This window comes from Scyliorhinus canicula, chromosome 6 (genome assembly GCF_902713615.1).
Source record: "Scyliorhinus canicula chromosome 6, sScyCan1.1, whole genome shotgun sequence".
Classification (NCBI taxonomy): Eukaryota; Metazoa; Chordata; class Chondrichthyes; order Carcharhiniformes; family Scyliorhinidae; genus Scyliorhinus; species Scyliorhinus canicula.
Genome location: NC_052151.1, coordinates 50679946 through 50700698, shown reverse-complemented (window position 1 = coordinate 50700698; position 20753 = coordinate 50679946). Strand labels below are relative to the sequence as shown.

General features: G+C 44.7%; 1 protein-coding gene across 4 annotated transcripts in view; it reads right to left on the bottom strand.

Moving 5' to 3' along the window:
* ascc3 (activating signal cointegrator 1 complex subunit 3) overlaps positions 1-8344 on the bottom strand; it is a 661661-nt gene extending 653317 nt beyond the window's left edge. For 2 of the 4 annotated variants that reach the window (XM_038799272.1, XM_038799275.1), the window contains exons 1-2: positions 8220-8344; positions 1880-2030 (exon numbers count right to left, since the gene is read on the bottom strand). In XM_038799272.1, the coding sequence (XP_038655200.1) occupies positions 1880-1969 (90 nt within the window). In that variant the 5' untranslated portion in view covers positions 1970-2030; positions 8220-8344. Of the gene's footprint in view, positions 1-1879; positions 2031-7647; positions 8048-8193 lie in introns of those variants that run through there. The other 2 variants (XM_038799274.1, XM_038799273.1) reach the window with 2 other exon arrangements.
* Between the last annotated feature and the right edge of the window lie 12409 nt (positions 8345-20753).

Here is a 20753-nt window from a genome sequence, read left to right as displayed (position 1 = left end):
AATTTCATAATTGGACAAAATCTAAAATCCAAATAGAAAAAAAAACTTGTGGATAGAAAAACACCAGCTTCCTATCAAACAGCAAATACTTGCTCCAATTTAGCAAGACATTCTGTTTCTACAGCAAACATCATGGATCCGAGACTTAGCAATGCTACTAATTATATACGTTTACCAAGAAAACAAGGATACATTTGGGTTAGTCAGGTTTCAGATTTCATTTCATGGGTCGTGAGCGAATTCATGGACTATTCATACTCTTGTTATGAATCATAATTTACAGTCACTTGGCTGTACAGAACTTGAAAGAGAGACACATTGCCAAAGTTTTTTGTCTTGCACTCATCATGACAAAAGCAAGAATTCCAAAGTTAAACTACATTGCACTCTAAACTACAGGAGGAAATGGGTGCAGATTGCTTGGCAAGTCGACTCGAATTGGTCAAAGTGCAGCCATGGAGAAAAATGGTTTCCCATGCTTCTGGGTAATTTAAATAAGATGCTAGGCTTGAACATATTCTTTTTGTTTTCAGAAAATGGGTCCCTGCATATGAATGAATGTTACTTTTTGCAAGCAGAAATGAGCCACGTTATGAGCTTCACTGATTATCTTGAATTGGTTGTTAGTGTAGCTACCAGCATACTTAGGATTGTTCTGCAAGTGTTGCCCAATCAGGGAATCACATCTAACGTGGGCAGCACGGTAGCACAGAGGTTAGTACAGTTGCTTCACAGCTCCAGTGTCCCAGGTTCAATTCCTGGCTTGGGACGCTGTCTGTGTGGAGTCTACATGTTCCCCCCGTGTCTGCATGGGTTTCCTCCGGGTGCTCCGGTTTCCTCCCACAGTCCAGAGATGTGCAGGTTAGGTGGATTGGCCATGATAAATTGCACTTAGTATCCAAAAACAAGGTTAGGTTAGGTGGGGTTACTGGGTTACAGGGATTGGGTGGAGATGTAGGCTTATGTAGGATGCTCTTTCCAAGAGCCGGTGCAGACTCGATGGGCCGAATGGCCTCCTTCTGCACTGTAAATTCTATGATTCTATGATTAAACTGCTATGGGTTTTGCAAACACAGGCTGGTTGAGCATGGAATGTACTCTGCCTATTATGAACAGCTAGAGGAGCATGTTGTTTTGTTCGATCAGCCAATTATTGGGATGTACATACCTGACATTATACTAGCACTGATATTCATATTGCTCAATTTACTAAAGTTCCATAAATCACTGTGTTAAACAGGCTGCTCACATTCCTCGTCAGTCTTTCACCAACATGTTTGAGTAGCCTTTGATTGTTTTTCTTCACTGTCAAAAGCAATTCTGCAGTCTCTCCTTCCTTCCCTATATACGGTATGCATTGTTTGTACAGCATGCAAGAAACAATACTTTTCATTGTATACTAAAACACGTGACAATAATAAATCAAATCAAAAAAACGCAACCAAGATAGTATAGACTGCGCAATCCAATTGTTGTGCACTTTTGACTAAGAACAACGAACTACTTTCAAAATACTTAATAATAGAAGAACATTTCGGGCAAGAATGCACAAGTAATGCCTTCTAAGATGTACTCAGCATTTTTCAACTAGCCACTCGTGCTATTGAAGCAGAAACTACAGGTTAGCAAAAGTAAAACAACTTTCATTTATATCGTGCCTCGAGCACCGATTTGTCTTTACTTACTCTTCACGCCGTAACCCCCTCTAAGCAAAGTAGAAACATAGTTGGAACCTCTGACCAACCCCTACAAATACAAACATCTTTGACCAGCATGAATAGAACAATAGATTGTACAAACGCCCTCCTGGAAGCATTTGTCTTTACTTGATTTTAAACTAGATCAGATTGAAATGGAAAATATAATTGCAAAAACCCACCATCATCTCTGAAGAATCTGCAATATATTCATCTTGCCTGGTGACATTTGAGAAGGAGCGCAAAGCTCCTGTTAGACGAGGTAGTTCCATTTAATCCTGACTCACTGATCCATAGGAAGAGAAATCAAATTGCTACTGCAACTTGCAAAATCTGCAGGCAGAACAAAAAAGGAAAGTACATTAAACTATTCAACTGAGATTCTGAGTTTCTCAAGAAGAAAAACATAAAAAACTCGAGCAGTTATAGCCAGATTAGTTGAATCGGCTCAACCATATCATTATGTAATGAAAACCTAAAGTAAGGCACACAGAGATACATAAAATCCAGAATGACTAACTCGATTTCTTTTTTAAAATAGTGCATGAATGCTGAGTAGGTGTGTGAATGATACAACCAGATTTTTACAGTGGCATAGTGGTATTGTAACTGGACTAGTAATCCAGAGATCCAGTCATACACTGGGAACTGGGTTCGAATCCCACCCTGGCAGATGGGGAAATTTGAAATCAGTTAAAAAAAAAATCTGGGATTTGATGACCATGAAACCATTGTCAATTGTCGGGGAAACCCCATCTGGTTCACTAATGTCCTTTCGGGAAGGATATCTGTCGTCCTTACCTGGTCTGACCTACATGTGACTCCAGATCCACAGCAATGTGGTTGGCTCTTAAATGCCTTCAGGGGTGGGCAATAAATGCTGGCTCACATCCCATGAACAAATAAAGAATAAAGTTAACTTACTAACATGGGATCAAATATTCACTGTACTAGGGCTAATATGTTGCCGGTGATTAAACTCTCATTTTTTTTCTTAAAATAGTGCACTATCTGTGCCCGATCGTAGAGACTGAAGACCCAAACAAAAAAAGGCCACCAGCTGCATGTATTCAGAGGACTTGATTTTCAATGTAAATAAGTTGAATTGCATGCACCTTCAACCTCTAGATTTAGAGTTGATGTTCGCTATTAATCCTGACGGGACCAGTAGCAACTGACTTACAGATATACAAAAGCCACTGTATTCAATTTTAAAACCTGCATGCTGAAAAATGTGCTTGTGCGGACATCAGTTGATGCCCTCCACGATCAAATACCATGCAACACTGATGATGGATTTTGTGCACTTAGTTCCTGCTGGAAAAGGAACTCAATTTATTAGTGATCGTTTCCATGTCTATTTCCCTCTGCCACAGCATTAGCTTCCCACCTCCAAGTTCCCTGATTAGTCAGAGAGGGCAGGAAAGATGCTCAAAACCTATTGAAGTTGTAAATTTTCTCAGTTCTGCTGAGAAGTCACAGACGTTCTCTCCAGATGCTGTCAGGCCTGTTCAGCATTTCCAGCAATTTCTATTTTTGTTTCAGGTATGAATGGTAGTGGTCGAGGCAGCGGAAAGGTGGTGCCTCCAACCTGGAGACATTGCACAAAGAGCATCTAGAGTGTCAGGAGGGCGGGGAAGGTGAGTGGCATAACATTTTCAGATGCCAAGTCCCATATTCTGACATTACCAGTATTCCCCTGCACAGCACTTCTCAGGGTAACACACCTTGCAACTCCATTTTTGGTCACCTGTTCTAATACCTCATGTGGCTCAGTCAAATTTTGTTTGATAAAGTTCCTGCGAAGCACCTTGGGACATTTTATTCAAGGCGTTATGATGTTGGGGAGGAAATATTAAGGCGTTTGGTATTCTTGAAAGTGAATAAATCATTACGGCCAGACAAAATGTATTCCAGTCGGCCAAGGGAAACAAAAGGCATAGCAGAGGCTCTGAACATGTTCCATTCCTCTCTGGCTTACAGGCATGACAGCAGAAAACTGCTTATACTGTTACAGTCATTTTAAAAAGGGGGAAGGATTAGCTTGAGCAATTTCAGGCCAATCAACCTAACTTTGTCGGTGGGCAAATTACCAGAAAAAATTCTGAAAGAGGATAGAAATTTAAAGAGGTATGGATACATAGGAACATAGGAATTAGGAGAAGTAGGCAATTCAGCACTTCGAGCCCACTCCGCCATTGAGGACAGTCAGAATGGAAGTGCGAAAGGAAAGTACTGCCCGACTAGCTTGATTGCATTTTTTGAGAAAGTAACGAGGATGGCTGATGAGGGCAGAAATCTGATGTAGTCTACATGAGTTTTAGCAAGGTTTTTGACAACAATCCAGAGAACAGGCCGATCAGTAAATTCAAAGTTCATGGGACCCACAAGATAAAGTGGCATTTACACCCAATTTACACAATGGTTTGGGACAAAGGGTTATAATCAACAGGTATTTGTGTGACTGGAACGCTGTTTCAAGTGGGGTTCTGTAGGGTTCGCTATTCAGTCCTTTGCTATGAATTGGCCATGTATTGATACTGAGGAAAGAAGCTGTAGACTGCAGGGGAAAAAAAATCAATGGATTTGTCAGATGGGCAGAAAAGTGACGAACTGAATTCTATACAGAGATGTGTGAGGCAATGCTTTTGGGAAGGAGAAATGAGACAAGAGGATTTACTATTGATGATTGGATTCTGAAAAGCATAGAAGAACACAAGTTTAGAGTCTATAGATCTGTGAAAATAGAACAGATAGATAAGGTGCTCAAAGCACATAGGATACCTTGAACAGGAAGGTTATGTTTGAACTTTATGAAACACCAGTTGGACCTTAGTTAGCTTATGGTATACGGTCCAGGTCACATTACAGAGTGTGATCACACTCAAGGGTTACAAGGATTATGCCAGCAGTGGAGAATTTTATCAGGAAATATCAGATAGACAGAAGATGCTCGGTGTGAGGGTAATAAAATTATGAAGTGTTTGGATAGAATGGATAGGAAAAAAGAACAAAGAACAAAGAAAAGTACAGCACAGGAACAGGCCCTACGGCCCTCCAAGCCTGTGCCGACCATGCTGCCCGACTAAACTACAATCTTCTGCACTTCCTGGGTCCGTATCCCTCTATTCCCATCCTATTCATGTATTTATCAAGATGCCCCTTAAATGTCACTATTGTCACTGCTCCCACCACCTCCTCCGGCAGGTGTACCCTCTGTGTAAATAACTTGCCTCGTGCATCTACTCTGAACCTTGCCCCTCGCACTTTATGCCTATGCCCCCTAGTAATTGACCCCTTTACCCTTGGGAAAAGCCTCTGACGATCCACTCTGTCTATGCCCCTCATAATTTTGTAGACCTCTATCAGGTCGCCCCTCAACCTCCGTTGTTCCAGTGAAACAAACCAAGTTTATTCAACCGCTCCTCATAGCTAATGCCCTCCATACCAGGCAACATCCTAGTAAATCTCTTCTGCACCCTCTCTAAGTATTCCACATCCTTCTGGTAGTGTGGCGACCAGAATTGAACACTATACTCCAGGTGTGGCCTAACTAAGGTTCTATACAGCTGCAACATGACTTGCCAATTCTTATACTCAATGCCCCGGCCAATGAAGGCAAGCATGCCGTATGCCTTTTTGACTACCTTCTCCACCTGTGTTGCCCCTTTCAGCGACCTGTGGACCTGTACACCTAGATCTCTCTGACTTTCAATAGTCTTTAGAGTTCTGCCATTCACTGTATATTCCCTACCTGCATTAGACCTTCCAAAATGCATTACCTCACATTTGTCCGGATTAAACTCCATCTGCCATCTCTCCACCCAAGTCTCCAAACGATCTAAATCCTGCTGCATCCTCTGACAGTCATCATCGCTATCTGCAATTCCACCAACCTTTGTGTCGTCTGCAAACTTACTAATCAGGCCAGTTACATTTTCCTCCAAATCATTTATATATACTATGAACAGCACTGATCCCTGCAGAACACCACTAGTCACAGCCCTCCAATTAGAAAAGCACCCTTCCATTGCTACTCTCTGCCTTCTATGACCTAGCCAGTTCTGTATCCACCTTGCCAGCTCCCCTGATCCCATGTGACCACCTTTTGTACCAGTCTACCATGAGGGACCTTGTCAAAGGCCTTACTGAAGTCCAAATAGACAACATCCACTGCCCTACCTGCATCAATCGTCTTTGTGACCTCTTCGAAAAATCTATCAAGTTAGTGAGACACGACCTCCCCTTCACAAAACCATGCTGCCTCTCACTAATACGTCCATTTGTTTCCAAATGGGAGTAGATGCTGTCTCGAAGAATTCTCTCCAGTAATTTCCCTACCACTGACGTAAGGCTGTAGTTCCCTGGATTATCCTTGCTACCCTTCTTAAACAAAGGAACAAGAAAGAACCTATTTCCATTAAATGTTGCCATATTCCCAGAGGGTCACCACACCTCAGATGAGGGGCAAGTAAGGTGGAACAGTTGGCACAGGAATTGAACCTATGCTGTTGGTATCGCTCCACATCACAAACCAGTCGGCCAGCCAATTGAGCTCACCAACAGCAGAGGTCAATAACCAGGTATTTGGTAGAAGGGTTAAAGGTGAGCTAATGAGTGATTTTTCACCAGCGAGTTGGGGTTTTGAAGCCTGAAAGGGTGGCAGAGGCAGAAGCCTTCATAGTTTTAAAAGAAAACACATGGATCCATTATTGAGGTGCCATAGCCTACAGAGCTAACTACCAAGAACTAACGGTGGGATGAGAACAGACAGATTTTTTTCAGATGGCAGACATGATAAGCCAAATGGAACACTTCTGCACACTACATCTATGTTTCTTTAAACACTAGTTGTTGTTGGTGGTTCAAGCCAGATTAGCAAAGATATTTATTAAAAATTCCTTCTATAATGGCTTTGGATGGTTCAACTTCAATAACAGGGGCAGCACAGTGGCTAGTTAACACTGCTGCCTCACAGCACCAGGTACCCATATTCATTTCTGACCTTGGGTGACTGTCTCTGTGGAGTTTACACGTTGTCTCCATGTCTGTGTGGGTTTGCTCCAGTTTCCTTCCACAGTCCAAAAGATGTTAAGTGGACTGGCCATGCAAAATTGCCCCATAGTGCCTAAAAAGGTTATGTTGGGTTACAGGGATAGGGCAGGTCAGGGGCCTGGGTGAGGGTCTGTGCAGACTTGATGTGCCAAATGGCTTCCTTCTGCACTGTAGGGATTCTATACATGAATTACACCAGAAAGCAGTGGAGACTGGGACAATGAATATATTCACGGTTGAGTTAAACAGATTTTGGATCTATGCGAGTCCAGAGGGGTGATCAACACCTGGCGCAAGATTGAAAGGACATTTCTGCATCAACGCAAGCCCATGGGAGCAGAGGTGCTGCTCTTTAAGAGTAAGTTTGTGGACTAAGACAGGTGCTGCTTGCCTGGAGAGCAAATCAAGAGATCTCCAGGTCTGATGCATGCACAAAAAAGCTGGCAAACAAAGCAATGGCCAAAGCATGTGCAACTGGAACTCTGCCTGACAACAGGCAAAAACATGACAGTTCCAGAAGCTGTAGGACAATTGCTCACCGTTGGGGCAAGGGTTATGTGGCAGGAAATTGGAGTTACGGCAGCTATCAGATCAGCCATGATCTTATTGTAAAGCAGAGCAAGTTGGAGGCGCTCCCCACTTTTTAAGTAATGGCAGAATTCCCCAGTAAGGACTCTAGGTATTTTAATGCTGCCTCTAATCCTGCAATGTTTCTCTAAACCTCCAGTCAGAAACAGGCCGCTTCCTGTGATCAATCAACCTTATGCTCCTACAGTTGTTTACTGTTCAAGTAAAATATTTCAAGACCACAGAAATCCCAATGCGACTATCTAAGTTCTCAAATCATGGGAAAGCCGCGGACGAAATTTACAACCACTAAAACGTAGACAATTACCTTTATTGTTTTCTTTTTTAAAAAACAAAAATACATTCAAAACAGGTCAACAGATATCTGGTGCATTTCACTCTGCGTTTACTTCTCAGACACCAGTGCTCCAAATTATGGACGGTAACGGTCGTCTGTTCAACAAAACAGAACGTCTCCCCCTCCGGCTAATAGCACAGTTTTAGAAGCAGGAGAGCTGACATTACACAGATAAATATGTCGGCGTTTTCGGTTCCATCTCCAAACAGCCACGTCCGAGCACCCGTCTCGCCTGCCAACATTCAGCCCAGCAGCCGGGGCAGGACAGGATGTACGGCCGGGAGCATGCGCGGTTGCTGCGGCGACCGCAAAGCCCGCCGGGCCTTGTAGTTCCCCCTACCCCACCGGCAAACTCAGTTTCGATTTAGGCCACACACATAATAAACACTTTTGCCCTGACCGATCTGCACCCATCCCTCCCCACCCCAGACAATCGCCCCCGACTGGAAGCACGCCAACAGACACGTCGGCGTTTCTCCTCTTTTTTTAAGCGCCAATCTCCCTGTCCACTCTTACCCATTCAGAGTAGGGCACACACCTACCGCTAGAAACTCCTCGCAGCGTGTGCGCGCACACACCGGCTGAGAGGCCGACCGCTCCAGCAGCCACTGCCGTCACTGCGTGCAGCGTGCGTGCAGGAGGGGGGAGGGGCCGACACCGCATCTTTTCCCACCCCCGCCACACCTGTGACGCCTTCTCTATGTGACGTCAGCGGGACTCTGCGGCCCGGGGTTGTCCGCGTGACGTGAGCGCGGACGCGTTCCGCGCATGCGCCCTCCGAGCTCCCCGGCTGAAGCTGAAAGGAAATGCCTGGGAGCTCCCTCTGATCCTTCTTCAAAACTCTCGTTTCTCGCTCCAGTTCGCATTCACAACATTTTGCTTTTATTTTCATGTTTACCTGCTTCCTGAATGGCCTTTCCTCCAGAAATGAGGCCATTTACTGGTGATTGTTGAATATTCAGCTCCATTCACAAACTTCTCAGCAGCACTTTATACTTACATGTAGGTTTGGCCCGGAGAAGATCAACTTTGGCTAGTAAGTGACAAGTTCACATCATATGAGTACAAGACAATGACCATGTTCAACGAGAGAGCCGAACCACCTCAACACCTGTTGGTTGCCATTGACCAGAAACTCAGTTGGATCAGTCAAATAAGTGCAGTGGTTAATAAATCAGATCAGAATCTGAGTATTCTATAGTAAGTCGTTCAGTTCTTGATTCCTCAGACTCCCTCGCCTCCAGGGCATGTCGAGTGAGTCAGCACACACTGCAAACAGTGGCGTGTACTCCTCAGAGTGCATTGCAGTAAATCGCTGAAGTTTCTTCAGCAGATGCTCCCAAACGAATGAAGGGCATCAACTCGAAAGGCAACAAGTGTATTAGGATATTGTTACTTCCAGGTCACACAGCATCCTGACTGGCAATTTTAGCTGTTGCTTCATTGTTGCTAGTCAGAAGCCTAAAACTCTCCATCTTACAACATTGTGGAAGCACATTCATTATATGGATTTGAGTGCTTCAAAAATGCAGCACACCATCACCTTTCCAGGGCTTATATAGGTGATCAATAAATGCCAGTCTTGTCAGCAATGCCCACATCCTAGAAGTTAATTTTTAAAATAACATCTGGCCTGGTTGGCAGGGCATTCATTCAGAGGACTAGTACAAAGAACAATACAGCACAGGAACCTCCAAGCATGAAACCAACCTTTGCCAAAACCTTCAGCACTTCCTTGTGCCGTATCCCTCTATACCCATCTTATCCATGTGTTTGTCAAGATGCCTTTTGAACGCTATTAATGTATCTGCTTCCATAACCTCCCATGGCAACGGGTTCCAGGCACTCACCACCCTCTGTGTAAAAACAAAACTTGCCTCGCACATCTCCTCTAAACCTTGCTCCATGGACCTTAAACCTATGCCCACTGGTGACTGACCCCTCCACCCTGGGAAAGAGTGCCTGCCCCTCCACTCTATCCATGCCCCTCATAATCTTGTAGATCTCTATCAGGTCACCCCTCAACCTCTATCTTTCTAATGAAAACAGTCTGAGTCTATTCAGCACAGCTTAGACCCTCCAGACCAGGCAACATCCTGGTAAACCTCCTCTGCACCCACTCCAAAGCCTCCACATCCTTCTGGTAGTGTGGCAACCAGAATTGTGCACAATATTCCAAGTGTGGCTTCATCAAGGTTCTATACAATTGTAGCATGACTTGTCAGTTTTCATACTCGATGCCCCGTCCAATGAAGGCAAGCATTCTGTATGCTTTCTTGACTACCGTGTCCACTTTTGTTGCCACCTTCAAAGATCTGTGGACCTGCTTGCCCAGATCTCTCTGCCTTTATATTCCTAAGTTTTACCATCTACGGTATATTTCCCCTCTATATTAGACCTACCAAAATGCATTACCTCACATTTGTCAAGATTAAACTGCATTTACCATTTTGCTGCCCAAGTCTCCAACCTATCTATGTCCTGCTGTATCTTCTGACAATCCTCAACACGATCTGCCACTCCACCAACCTTGGTGTCATCCGCAAACTTACGAATCAGACCAGCTGCATTTTCCTCAATCGTTTATGTACACGACAAACAACAGAGGCCCAAACATAGATCCCTGTGGAACACCACTAATCACAACCTACCATTCAGAAAATACACACTTCTACTGCTACCCTTTGCCTTCTGTGTCCAAGCCAGTTCTGTATCCATCTTACCACCTCACCTCTGATCCCATGTGACTTCACCTTTTGCACCAGTCTGGCATGAGTCACCTTGTCAAAGGCTTTACTGAAGTCCATGTAAACAACATCCACCGCCCTCCCTTCATCAATCATCTTTGCTTTCTCCTCAAAAAACTCAATTAAGTTAGTGAGGTACAACCTCCCCTTAACAAAACCATGCTGTCTATTACTTATCAGTCCATTTGTTTCCAAATGGGTATAAGTCTGTCCCTGAGAATTATCTCCAATAATTTACCTACTACCGACGTGAGTCTATAATTTCTAGGATTATCCCAGCTACCTTTCTTAAACAGCGGTACCACATTAGCACTTCTCCAGTCCTCTGGGATCTCATCTGTAGCCGATGAGGATACATAGATGTCAGTCAAGGCTCCAGCAATTTCCTCTGTTGCTTCCCTCAGTATCATAGGAGGTGCAGATGAGTCAATCTAACATTTAAAAAAAAAACAAAGGGAATTTTGGTTTCAGTTTACTGGGTCAGTCTGGCTGAAGCATAGATATTGGTCCATTCAAGTTTACACTTTGCAGAAACCTTATTGCGAAACAACCAGTGCCATGCAGAAAATCGTTTCCTGTTTTTGTTTGGGACAAGAAATCACAAACACTTTATGGTATCCCGCTCCTTGCAAATTTATACATTGTTTCTACCAAGTGATTCCTGAAGAAAAATAGCAGCTACAGTAACTATTTGTACAGACCCGAGGAAAACAAGTTTGCAAAGCCATGCGAAAATGAAGGGGGAGTATTTCCAGTGCTACCACCTCCCTGGCAGATGACTCAATAATGCACTGAAATATGAATTTCACCTATTTCACAGTTGGACATCCTTAAAACAGTGATTGATTGATAATATAAATGAAGCTGCCACAAAGATTAACGCCATTCATTTGTTTAACAACTAGTTAGTAGCTGTGGATGATATTTTTTGATGGATTTTTTTCTTGTAGCATGAATCTTTTCCAAACTTACCCCATTACAGGCACCTACCTAAATATTGAATGTTTCCTACATTAGAACAGTAACCATACTTCAAAAGTACTTAATTGGCTGTAAAGCACTGGAACATCCTGAGGTCATGAAAGATCTCATATAATTACATGAGGGTGGCATGGGAGCAGAGTGGTTAGCACAGTTGCTTCACAGCTACAGGGCTCGGGTTTGATTCCTGGCTTGGGTCACTGTCTCTGCAGAGTCTGCATGTTCCCCCCGTGTCTGCGTGGGTTTCCTCCCACAGTCCAAAGATGTGCAGGTTAGGTGGATTGGCCATGCTAAATTGCCCTGAGTGTCCAAAAAGGTTAGGTGGCGTTACTGGGTTACGGTAATGTAGGGTGCTCTTTCCAAGGGCCGGTGCAGACTGGATGGGCGAAATAGCCTCCTTCTGTACTGTAAATTCTATGATCGATTCTATGACAAGTCTGTCTTTCTTGCATAAGGATTACTGAGTCAGTCCCCAATTGTATGTGGAGAATGTTGAATAAAGAATTTTTTTTAAATAACTCATTCTGTATAGACTGTGTCAAAGTTCAAAAGTTTTCATCCTCCATATGTGTTATTACTAATCAGTTCTGCCTTCAATCTTTTAGGGGTGCGGACAGTAATGTTGTTAGTTACTGTAGTTGTAGGGTCTAGTACATGCAGTGTTGGACACCTGCTCCTATGGCCTTGAAGGTCACGGCAGCCCAACCTCTATGCAATGGGGTTGTTCCAGGGCTCAAAGGGTGACCTATGTGGCATCTCATGGCCAACCGCCCATAAGTGCATCTGTGTGGTCTTGGATGCACTCGATTCAAGGGTTTTGGACTTTAATCATTTCGACCTGGCCACACCAATCTGGGTGCACGGGGTGATCGACTACACCCCGTCACTCTTTGCGCCTGAAGGCAATAGGCAATCACAAGCATGAAGGGATTCCACTCCCTCAATGTGCAGCTGGTGTGTGACCACCAGATGCAATTCATGCAGATGTGCATGTTTTCCAGGGAGCATGCAAAATAGTTATATCCTCGGCAGTTGCAGATCCTTGGCTTTTCCGAGGGTGCCCCCAGGCTGCTGTGATAGGGGTCAAGGGATAACCCCTGAGATCTTGGCTGATGACTCCAGTGTAGAGGTCAGGGACTGCAGTAGAGGCCCGGTACAACAAAGCTCACAATGCCACCCGATCTGTGATAGAGCAGTGCATCAGCCACCTGAAGATGCATTTCCACCATCTCGGCAGGTCAGGTGGGGCCCTCCACTGTTTACAACGTGATACTATCTTAACGGTGGCTGATATTGCCTTTCTGTCCAAGTTACTTTGATCGTTATATCGTGCTGGACAAGCAGCTCCTGATCTAGTCCAGCACCGATTTCCACCCAACCGTCAATTCTTGTTCCGCAGATATGACTGGCTTAAAGCTTCAAGGTATTGGGATTACCAAAGGCACAACATTACTGTATGTGTAAAATGAATGGTTTAAAAAAGATCACTGTTTAATTGCACAATATTGAGTCATTTACATTTTTAACATCAAATGACAATCAAGTTCTTTTTGACAGTCTCCTCTGGTGATCTGCTGTGCCTTATATAACCTGGCTCTGCAGCGAGGCGACAACATTCATGTGGAAGACCTGGAGGAGCGGCATGTGTCCTCGGATGAGGAGGACGCTCAGGAGGGAGTTGAGGAAGAGGCCGCTAAGGATCTGGAGGATGTAGGCTAGGCGGGGCGAGGACATGCATGGGTAGGAGGGCTACATAGATGCCCTCATTGCCTCTCTCTTTATGGAGTAGAACTAGCATGCACTACAGCGCAACCCCAACCCCATCGCCAGGGCATTACGACCTGTTTCATCAGGGTGACAGGGTTAAAGGTAAGTTAAAAGCTATACAAGCTAAGAATCACACAAAATGCTAAATTCTGAAAGACAAAATTGGGCTTCTAGCTGCTAAATTCTCAAAGACAGACAACCGGTGATGAGAAACCAGTTGTTCGAGCTCCGACTGTCTACAGATACCATTCAAGGACCATTGCCATATTAATTATTGGGAGGCTGTAGTCACACAGCTGGCACACAAAAATTCAATTGATCATTATGCAGCAGCAGGTCATGTATGTCTGCTGTGCACAAGGGACAATGGGAAGGAGGTATGGTATATCAATGGTCAGGCATATTTTTATCTTATTTATGTCAGGCAACTATCAGATAAGCAGAGACAAATATGTGCTCTGTTATATTATGATTAAGTAAATGTGCCCAGAATATGATTGGTTAATAATACTCATGTTATGTATTATATAATCCTAATTATTAGTTGTGACTGGTGTAGCCATCTGAGGTAAATGCCCCACAACATAGGCTAGAGTAGTGTAGAACCTGTCCTTAACCAAGGGTGACTGGCACACCAAGGATGATAAGGCAGCAACAGTGGGATCCACCACGCTTCGCGTTCAGGATCAAGAGGATGGGAGATAGCCATCTGAGATGGCCACCTGCAAAGGACCATGGGATTTATGGCCAACCCAGGACTCAGACAGATACAGAGCTTCTGTATATTTGAAACACAGGTAGCTAGACCTGATCGAAACCCCCGCTCATTTGCATTATAATAGCCCATTTCCCCAGAACAGTAGGACTGCACTCAAGAAACCGATACAGCCACAGGCTGACCGGCGCCACTCCCTTTACTCAGAGAGCCCAACTGCCAAGGTTAATGACCGCTAAGGACCTGCCCAGCCATCAAGGCACCCGTCCCTTTATTGGCCAAAATCGAAGGCAGTGATTGAAGCTTGTCGAATTATTGGGTCTAAGATTAAGGACCGCCCCAAAGAGCGTGAAATCCCAGAGGGATAAAAGGGGACACAGCCATGTGTTCCGTCTCTTTTGGACCCAGCCAGTGCATAATAACCAGACAGCCAAGTTCAAGACCAAAGATCGCTACCTGACGGATGAGCCCAGCAGAGACAGAGCCACTTCTTCAAACCAGCCACGTGAGATCAAGATAAAGGCCTTATCAATCCGCACAGCAACGGTCGTCCTGAAGTTAAGGATAGGTTATTGTCGCTGATAGGTGCAGTTTAACTTGTAGTATATTGTGCTTGCATGTCGAAGTAACCCTTGTGTGTAAATAAACCATCTTTGAACTTGAACTGACTAACTGGTTGTGTGGTCATTTGACCGATATATGGGAAAGCCTTGTAGTTCAGTAAGAGAAATAGAAACACAGTATTGGCGACGCTGTTGGGACTTAACAGCATATCATAAAAAGAGCCTCAGTTTCATATTGGTGACTCTAAAGAGCAACATTATTGGTGACGCTGGTGGGATAGCATTCCGATTGGTAACACTGGTGTAGAAGTCAGGTATTTTAAATACACTTAATATAGGTAAAAAAGCTGTTTAAAGCATAAATATTAAATCCCAGTTTTAAAATGAAAGAAACATACAATTTCCAAACTCAGACATGAGTTTGGGAAACACAGAACCACTGATAAAAACATCACATTTTTCCAAGGGCATGGGCTGAATCCCATGTGGCAATAAGATGGAAGCATTAAAGGCTCCATTGTTCTGATTTCAGGCCACTTGTGATAACAGCCTGAACCACATTCCATAACGTATGCAAGCCGAAACATTTTAGACTGTGTCAAAAAACAGTTTCAATTATATTTTCGGAATTATAGTATGATGAGATGACATAACGTCTCAATTGTTGCAGATAAGCAACAATTGGAAGTGGCGTTGCATCGTGAGGATGGACGGCTTGTTATCAAATCAAATTTGTTTTGAATATAGCTTAAACCAATTAGGATTATATTGGGGTGTGATCGGATCGCTTAAGACAGATATGAAATAGTATATCCATGGATGATTTGGCCACCATTTTAGACAGAAAGAGACAGACAGAAAGAGACAGAAAGAGACAGAGAAAGAAAGGAAGAAAGAGACAGTGAGAAAGAGACAGGAAAGAGACAAAGAGAAGAAAGACAGAAAGAGAGAGAGAGAGAAAGTAAAGGAAGAGAATTAGAAAAGAGTTCTGTATTCCTATTTCATTTTCATACTTTGACTTCAGCCTTTGACTTTTAAAGTTGTGTTCAGGCTATTGTCTCAGAAGATAATTCCTGTGATTCTTTGAAGAAAATCAAATTGTCTACAAACTACCTTTTAAATGAAATTCAAGTTGTAACCAATGAACTTCAAATAAAACAATTCTTATTTGCACCTGACAAGTTTTTAACTTGAATTTCTATTGAGTTTCAACATTGTCTCAAGAACAACCGGTAAATTGAATAAAACTTCACAATCCGAAGATACAACTGGATATCGATAATTTTGAAACAAATGTACAACTTTGATTGGTACATTCTAATTTCTTGTAACCAAACCCAAAAGTATAACTGTGTGTGTAATCCGCGGATCAGGGCTCTCTGGTGTGCCACTAGTTGGAGCTCTGTAGCCCGTTCTATAGCTCAGAATAAAAGGCCTTGTTTGAAACTACAAGAATTTCATCTGGTTTCTGACGGGTGAGAGTGCAGTACACTATAGCCTAATAGCTGTATTCTCTTCCGTAATAGCAGCTGAAGGTTGCATTCTCATCAGGGTGCTGAGACTAGGGAGTCCTTGACTGCCTGCTGCCCGGTCATTGCATTGATGATGACCTGCATTGAGGGATGGTCTGTGATGCTCCTCAGCTATTGCTTATGTCTGACTCCTGTCTGTCTGCTGCCGGCACGCTGACCCAGAGCTCATATCTGAGTGAGGTTCAGCCTTCATTTCTTTGCCCCTTAGTTCTAGAGGGGGGTGAGGGGATTGGGTCTCGGGTTCACTGAATCATGCCCAAGTCCAACCACTGCTAATGAAACATTTGCAATGAGTGGGCCCAACCATCTACCTGACATTAAGGGCTAGTGAGAACAGCTGTGTCCACATGGGGAGAATCGCTATGCCACTGCAAGGACTTGAAGAATGTGAGGTGGAGAAGAACAAGAAGAACAATAATAATCAATTCAGTAACGTACGGATGTTACAAGTGATAATGACCCCCAACTACGTGCCTAACCTCACACATGCCTACGCTTATGCCCCTACAATTCCTTACCTTTACAAACCCTCCCACTACGCCTGGGTATGTTCCCAGGATACACATCAGAATGGAGGTGGCCTGTTATTTTCCACACCCTGTTGCATGAGACGCCTGAGGATGTCCTCATGAAGGGTCAGGAGCTGAAGAGCCTGGCCTACTTCCGGGTCGCACAGTTGAACCCTCAGCTGTGGTCCTCAGGGACTGAGCCATGATGTGGAGTTCTCCCATTATGGACCTGGTCTCTTCCCCCAAGCTTTCCCCTGCGGACACCACCATTGCAGTATTGGCCTGAGTGCTATACATAGTCAGCAATATCTCTTGCGACACAAGGCTTTTGGGACTTTTTCAATCAGATTGGAGACACAGGAATGTTGCTGACAACCCCTCCTGGTATTCCCGGTTCTGCCTTTGCATCTCCAGCAGCTGAGGATCAAACATAGTCAGAGACATGGTACCTTGCTGAGGCACAGCTGAGTCCTGGGATCCAGCAGGCTTCCAACTGTCAGATCCCTAGGATGCCCCTGCCTCCATCTGATCTGCATCAGAAGCTGTGTGCTGCTCATCAGATAGTGACTCAAAGCCTGGCTGCTAAGTTCATTCAGCGAGATATGTGCCTTTGCAATGGTGAATGGTGCAGCTGATAGCTGTGTTGCTTCATCCGTGTCCTCCTCCAAAATCTCCTCCAAGGTGATGCCGAGGGTGGGTAGTGGGACACTGCTGGTTGGTGGGCTATGCTCTTCGGTTGATGTTCCTAAAAGACAAGGGGCATGCTTTTAGTAATGGCCTGGTGAGGGGTTTGGACTTCACAGAATTTACCTGAGACTGGTCATGTGGATGAATGTACAGTGGCCCCTCACATTCTCCTTGCAGGCCCACCTCACTCTCAGCACAGGCGCACTCCTGCTCCTGCCCTGTGAGCTCCATGACTCCTCGTACGGAGTCAAGATCCTCAGTTCAGTCATCCCACCGCCCATTTTCACTCGCTTGTGGTGGTTGCAGGCGAGCTTCTCCTGCAGGAACACAAATGAGGATAATGTTAGCTGGATGCCTGGCAGGTCAGAGGTCAATGACACCTGGCACATATGGGCACTGTGCCTAAGCTGACAGAGGATGCTGGTGGGAAGTCAGGTGCCTCCTACCAGCGGCATTGTAAGGTGGCAGCATTGTGTGATCGAGGTGACAATCCAGGGGTGACAGAAGTTTGGAGTGCAGAGAGAAGAAAGGGAGCATTTACCCTAGCTGTTTAGAATAGGTCATCTTTTTTCTGCATTGCACAGCTGCCCAGTGCTGCCACCATCTCCCAGCTGGGATTTGTCACTTTGCTCGACGGCCTCCTGCCAGCCTGAGGATACATTGTGGCCCACCTCTCCTCTGCAGCATCTAGTAAACGGCTGAGGGACCCCTCCATAAATCTAGGCGCTTGTTTCCTTGCTGCCATGTTCCTGGTTTGAATGAGAGTGAGTGCCGTGGAGTCATTTAAATGCAGCGCCCACTTAATTGAATTGCTCAGATGTTCCCCGGGCGTGCGAATCAAACGCCTCAGGGGGAAAATACTTTTTTCAAAGTGCCTGACAACTGCGGTCAGGATCACCCCGCTGGGGCCGGCAAGAATCAAACCGTTTTCTCACCCAGAAATTGACACTTTTTTCAGAAAATTCCACCCTCGGTGTCCAAAGCAAGATTCTTCAGTTAATTCTGTAAAAGTAGATCAAAATGAATGCCAAACTTAGCTTACACATGGCATAGGTTTTATATTCCAAAATGCCAGCTGTTGAAGGATATAGATGGAGCAAATCTTTGCGTATTTTTATAAGCATCTAGCTGCAGGGTTTGCACAATACAAGCATGCACGCCTCACCTGACAACCACGTTCAGTTTGTGTTTCATTTTTTTACCCCATTGTCATGGGAGTGTCCCTTTAAGAAATGTTTTTGTCTTATCACATGGCTTCAGTGATGTCATTTGTGTGGGTGGAGGTGGGCTGTGGCGCTGTGAGTTTTTACTTTCACTTTGAGTTTGGACTGTTTGAACTGCACAGATTGAAAGCAGTGTTTTTCTCCATCTTCATTTTAAAAGCTGTTCCAGACTGCATGATAACTTAAAAGAGATAATTGTTTTCTGGAAGGAATTCAAATCTGCTGAAAAGGGAACAGGGTATCAATAACAAGTCTTATACCAGTGAGAATGCTGTGTGCAGGGCCACCCTTTTGAAAAGGGGTTTCTGGTTTTACTTGGATTTTGTTATTGAATTGGAACAGTTAAGGGGGAGTTCATTCAGGGTTCTACATAGATTAATGTAGCTGTGTGGGGTCTTTGTGTTTGTAATTGATCAAAGTTCTTGCTGTATGTGTTTCTACAAATGTTAACTAAATTCTTAGAATAAAGCTTATTTTTTTGATTAAAAGCACCTAAGAAGTCTGTAGAATAATACCTGAAAGGCAGGCTTTTGTGCTCATCGTAGCCAAAATCAATAAACAGTTATAGGTCAGGTGAATTCCATAATATACTTTGGAGTTTTCTAAACCCTGGCCCATGACACCATAATTAAAGTTGCAAAGCCAATGTGCAGAGTGGACTGGGCAAACTCTTAATCCATCTCATTGCTTGTTCCAAAAAACAATTAAAATTCAAATTGAATCCAAATCATGGGCTCCACAAGAGAGACAAGATTCAAGCTGATAAGAAAAGGCATTGCACCTCTTCTTGGGTTTGATCTGACACTTGGGGCTTGATTCAACCAAATGGGAACTAAGTCCCATAGCAAGTGTGTTTAGTCGCATGTTTCCTGGTGCTCACAGTGGAAGGAAACACATGGCTCTTCAATGCAACTCGCATTGTATATGGGGCCTCAACGGAAAATGCACGGCAGAGGCCGCACATAGCCCATTTTGAAGTTGCTCACCGGAACTCGCCAGTGTAGAGGGAGATCAGAATGCCATTTTTAAATGGTGTCCCTATCTCCGAGGCCCCCAAAGTAATCCCTGACCTCCACCCAACCCAAACGCAGATGGGAAATACTGAAAATACCCACCAGGTCAGGCAGCAAATTGATTCCCGTTAACCCCCATTACGGCACGCACCCCCCCCCCCCCCAAACACCCTGCACCTGATTAAATTTTCTAAATGTTTTTTTTATTGAGTTTTCATATTTTATATATGACAAATTACAAGTTATTAGAGAGAGAGAAAAAAAAAAAGGAAAACACAAAAATTTTTTACATGAATATTTACAGGTAAGCATCTTCATAACAATAATTGTGGCCGCCCCCTTTAGCCAGCATACATATTTTACATTCCCCAATATCATTCCCCAATATGGCCGAGGCACATGTTTATAGGCATTTATTTATAGTTTGGTTTTGGGCCTTGGCTTGCCATCAAACCCCCATACCGAGCCCGTAGCCCCCCCCCCGGCTACCTTCCCCCGATTCCCGCCCATTTTCCCCTGGTTCTTGGCCACCCGACTATTCTTCCTCATGTACGTTGGCCACAAACAGGTCCCGGAACAGTTGCATGAATGGCTCCCACGTTCTGTGGAAGCCGTCGTCCGACCCTCGGATGGCGAATTTGATTTTCTCCATTTGGAGAGATTCCGAGAGGTCGGACAGCCAGTCTGCAGCTCTGGGTGGTGCTGCTGACCGCCAGCCAAACAGGATTCTGCGGCGGGCAATCAGGGAGGCAAAGGCAAGGGCGTCCGCCCTCCTCCCCAGCAATAGATCTGGCTGGTCTGAAACCCCGAAGACCGCCACTATCGGGCATGGCTCCACCCTCACCCCCACCACTTTGGACATAGCCTCGAAGAAGGCTGTCCAGTACTCGACAAGTCTGGGGCAAGACCAGAACATGTGGGCGTGGTTGGCCGGGCCTCTCTGGCACCGCTCACATTTGTCCTCCACCTCCGGGAAGAACCTACTCATACGGTTTCTCGTTAATTGGGCTCTATGTACCACTTTTAGTTGCGTCAGGCTGAGCCTTGCGCACGTGGAGGTGGAGTTGACCCTATGCAGTGCTTCGCTCCAGAGTCCCCACCCTATCTCCATCCCCAGGTCGTCCTCCCATTTCCTTCTTGTTGCGTCCAGTACGGTGTCGTCCCTGTCTACCAGTCGGTCATACATGTCACTACAGTTCCCTTTCTCTAGGATACTTGCGTCCAGTAGGTCTTCCAATAGTGTCTGTCGTGGCGGTTGTGGGTACGTCCTTGTCTCCTTTCGTAGGAAGTTTTTGAGCTGCAGGTACCGTAGCTCGTTCCCCCCAGCTAGCTGAAATTT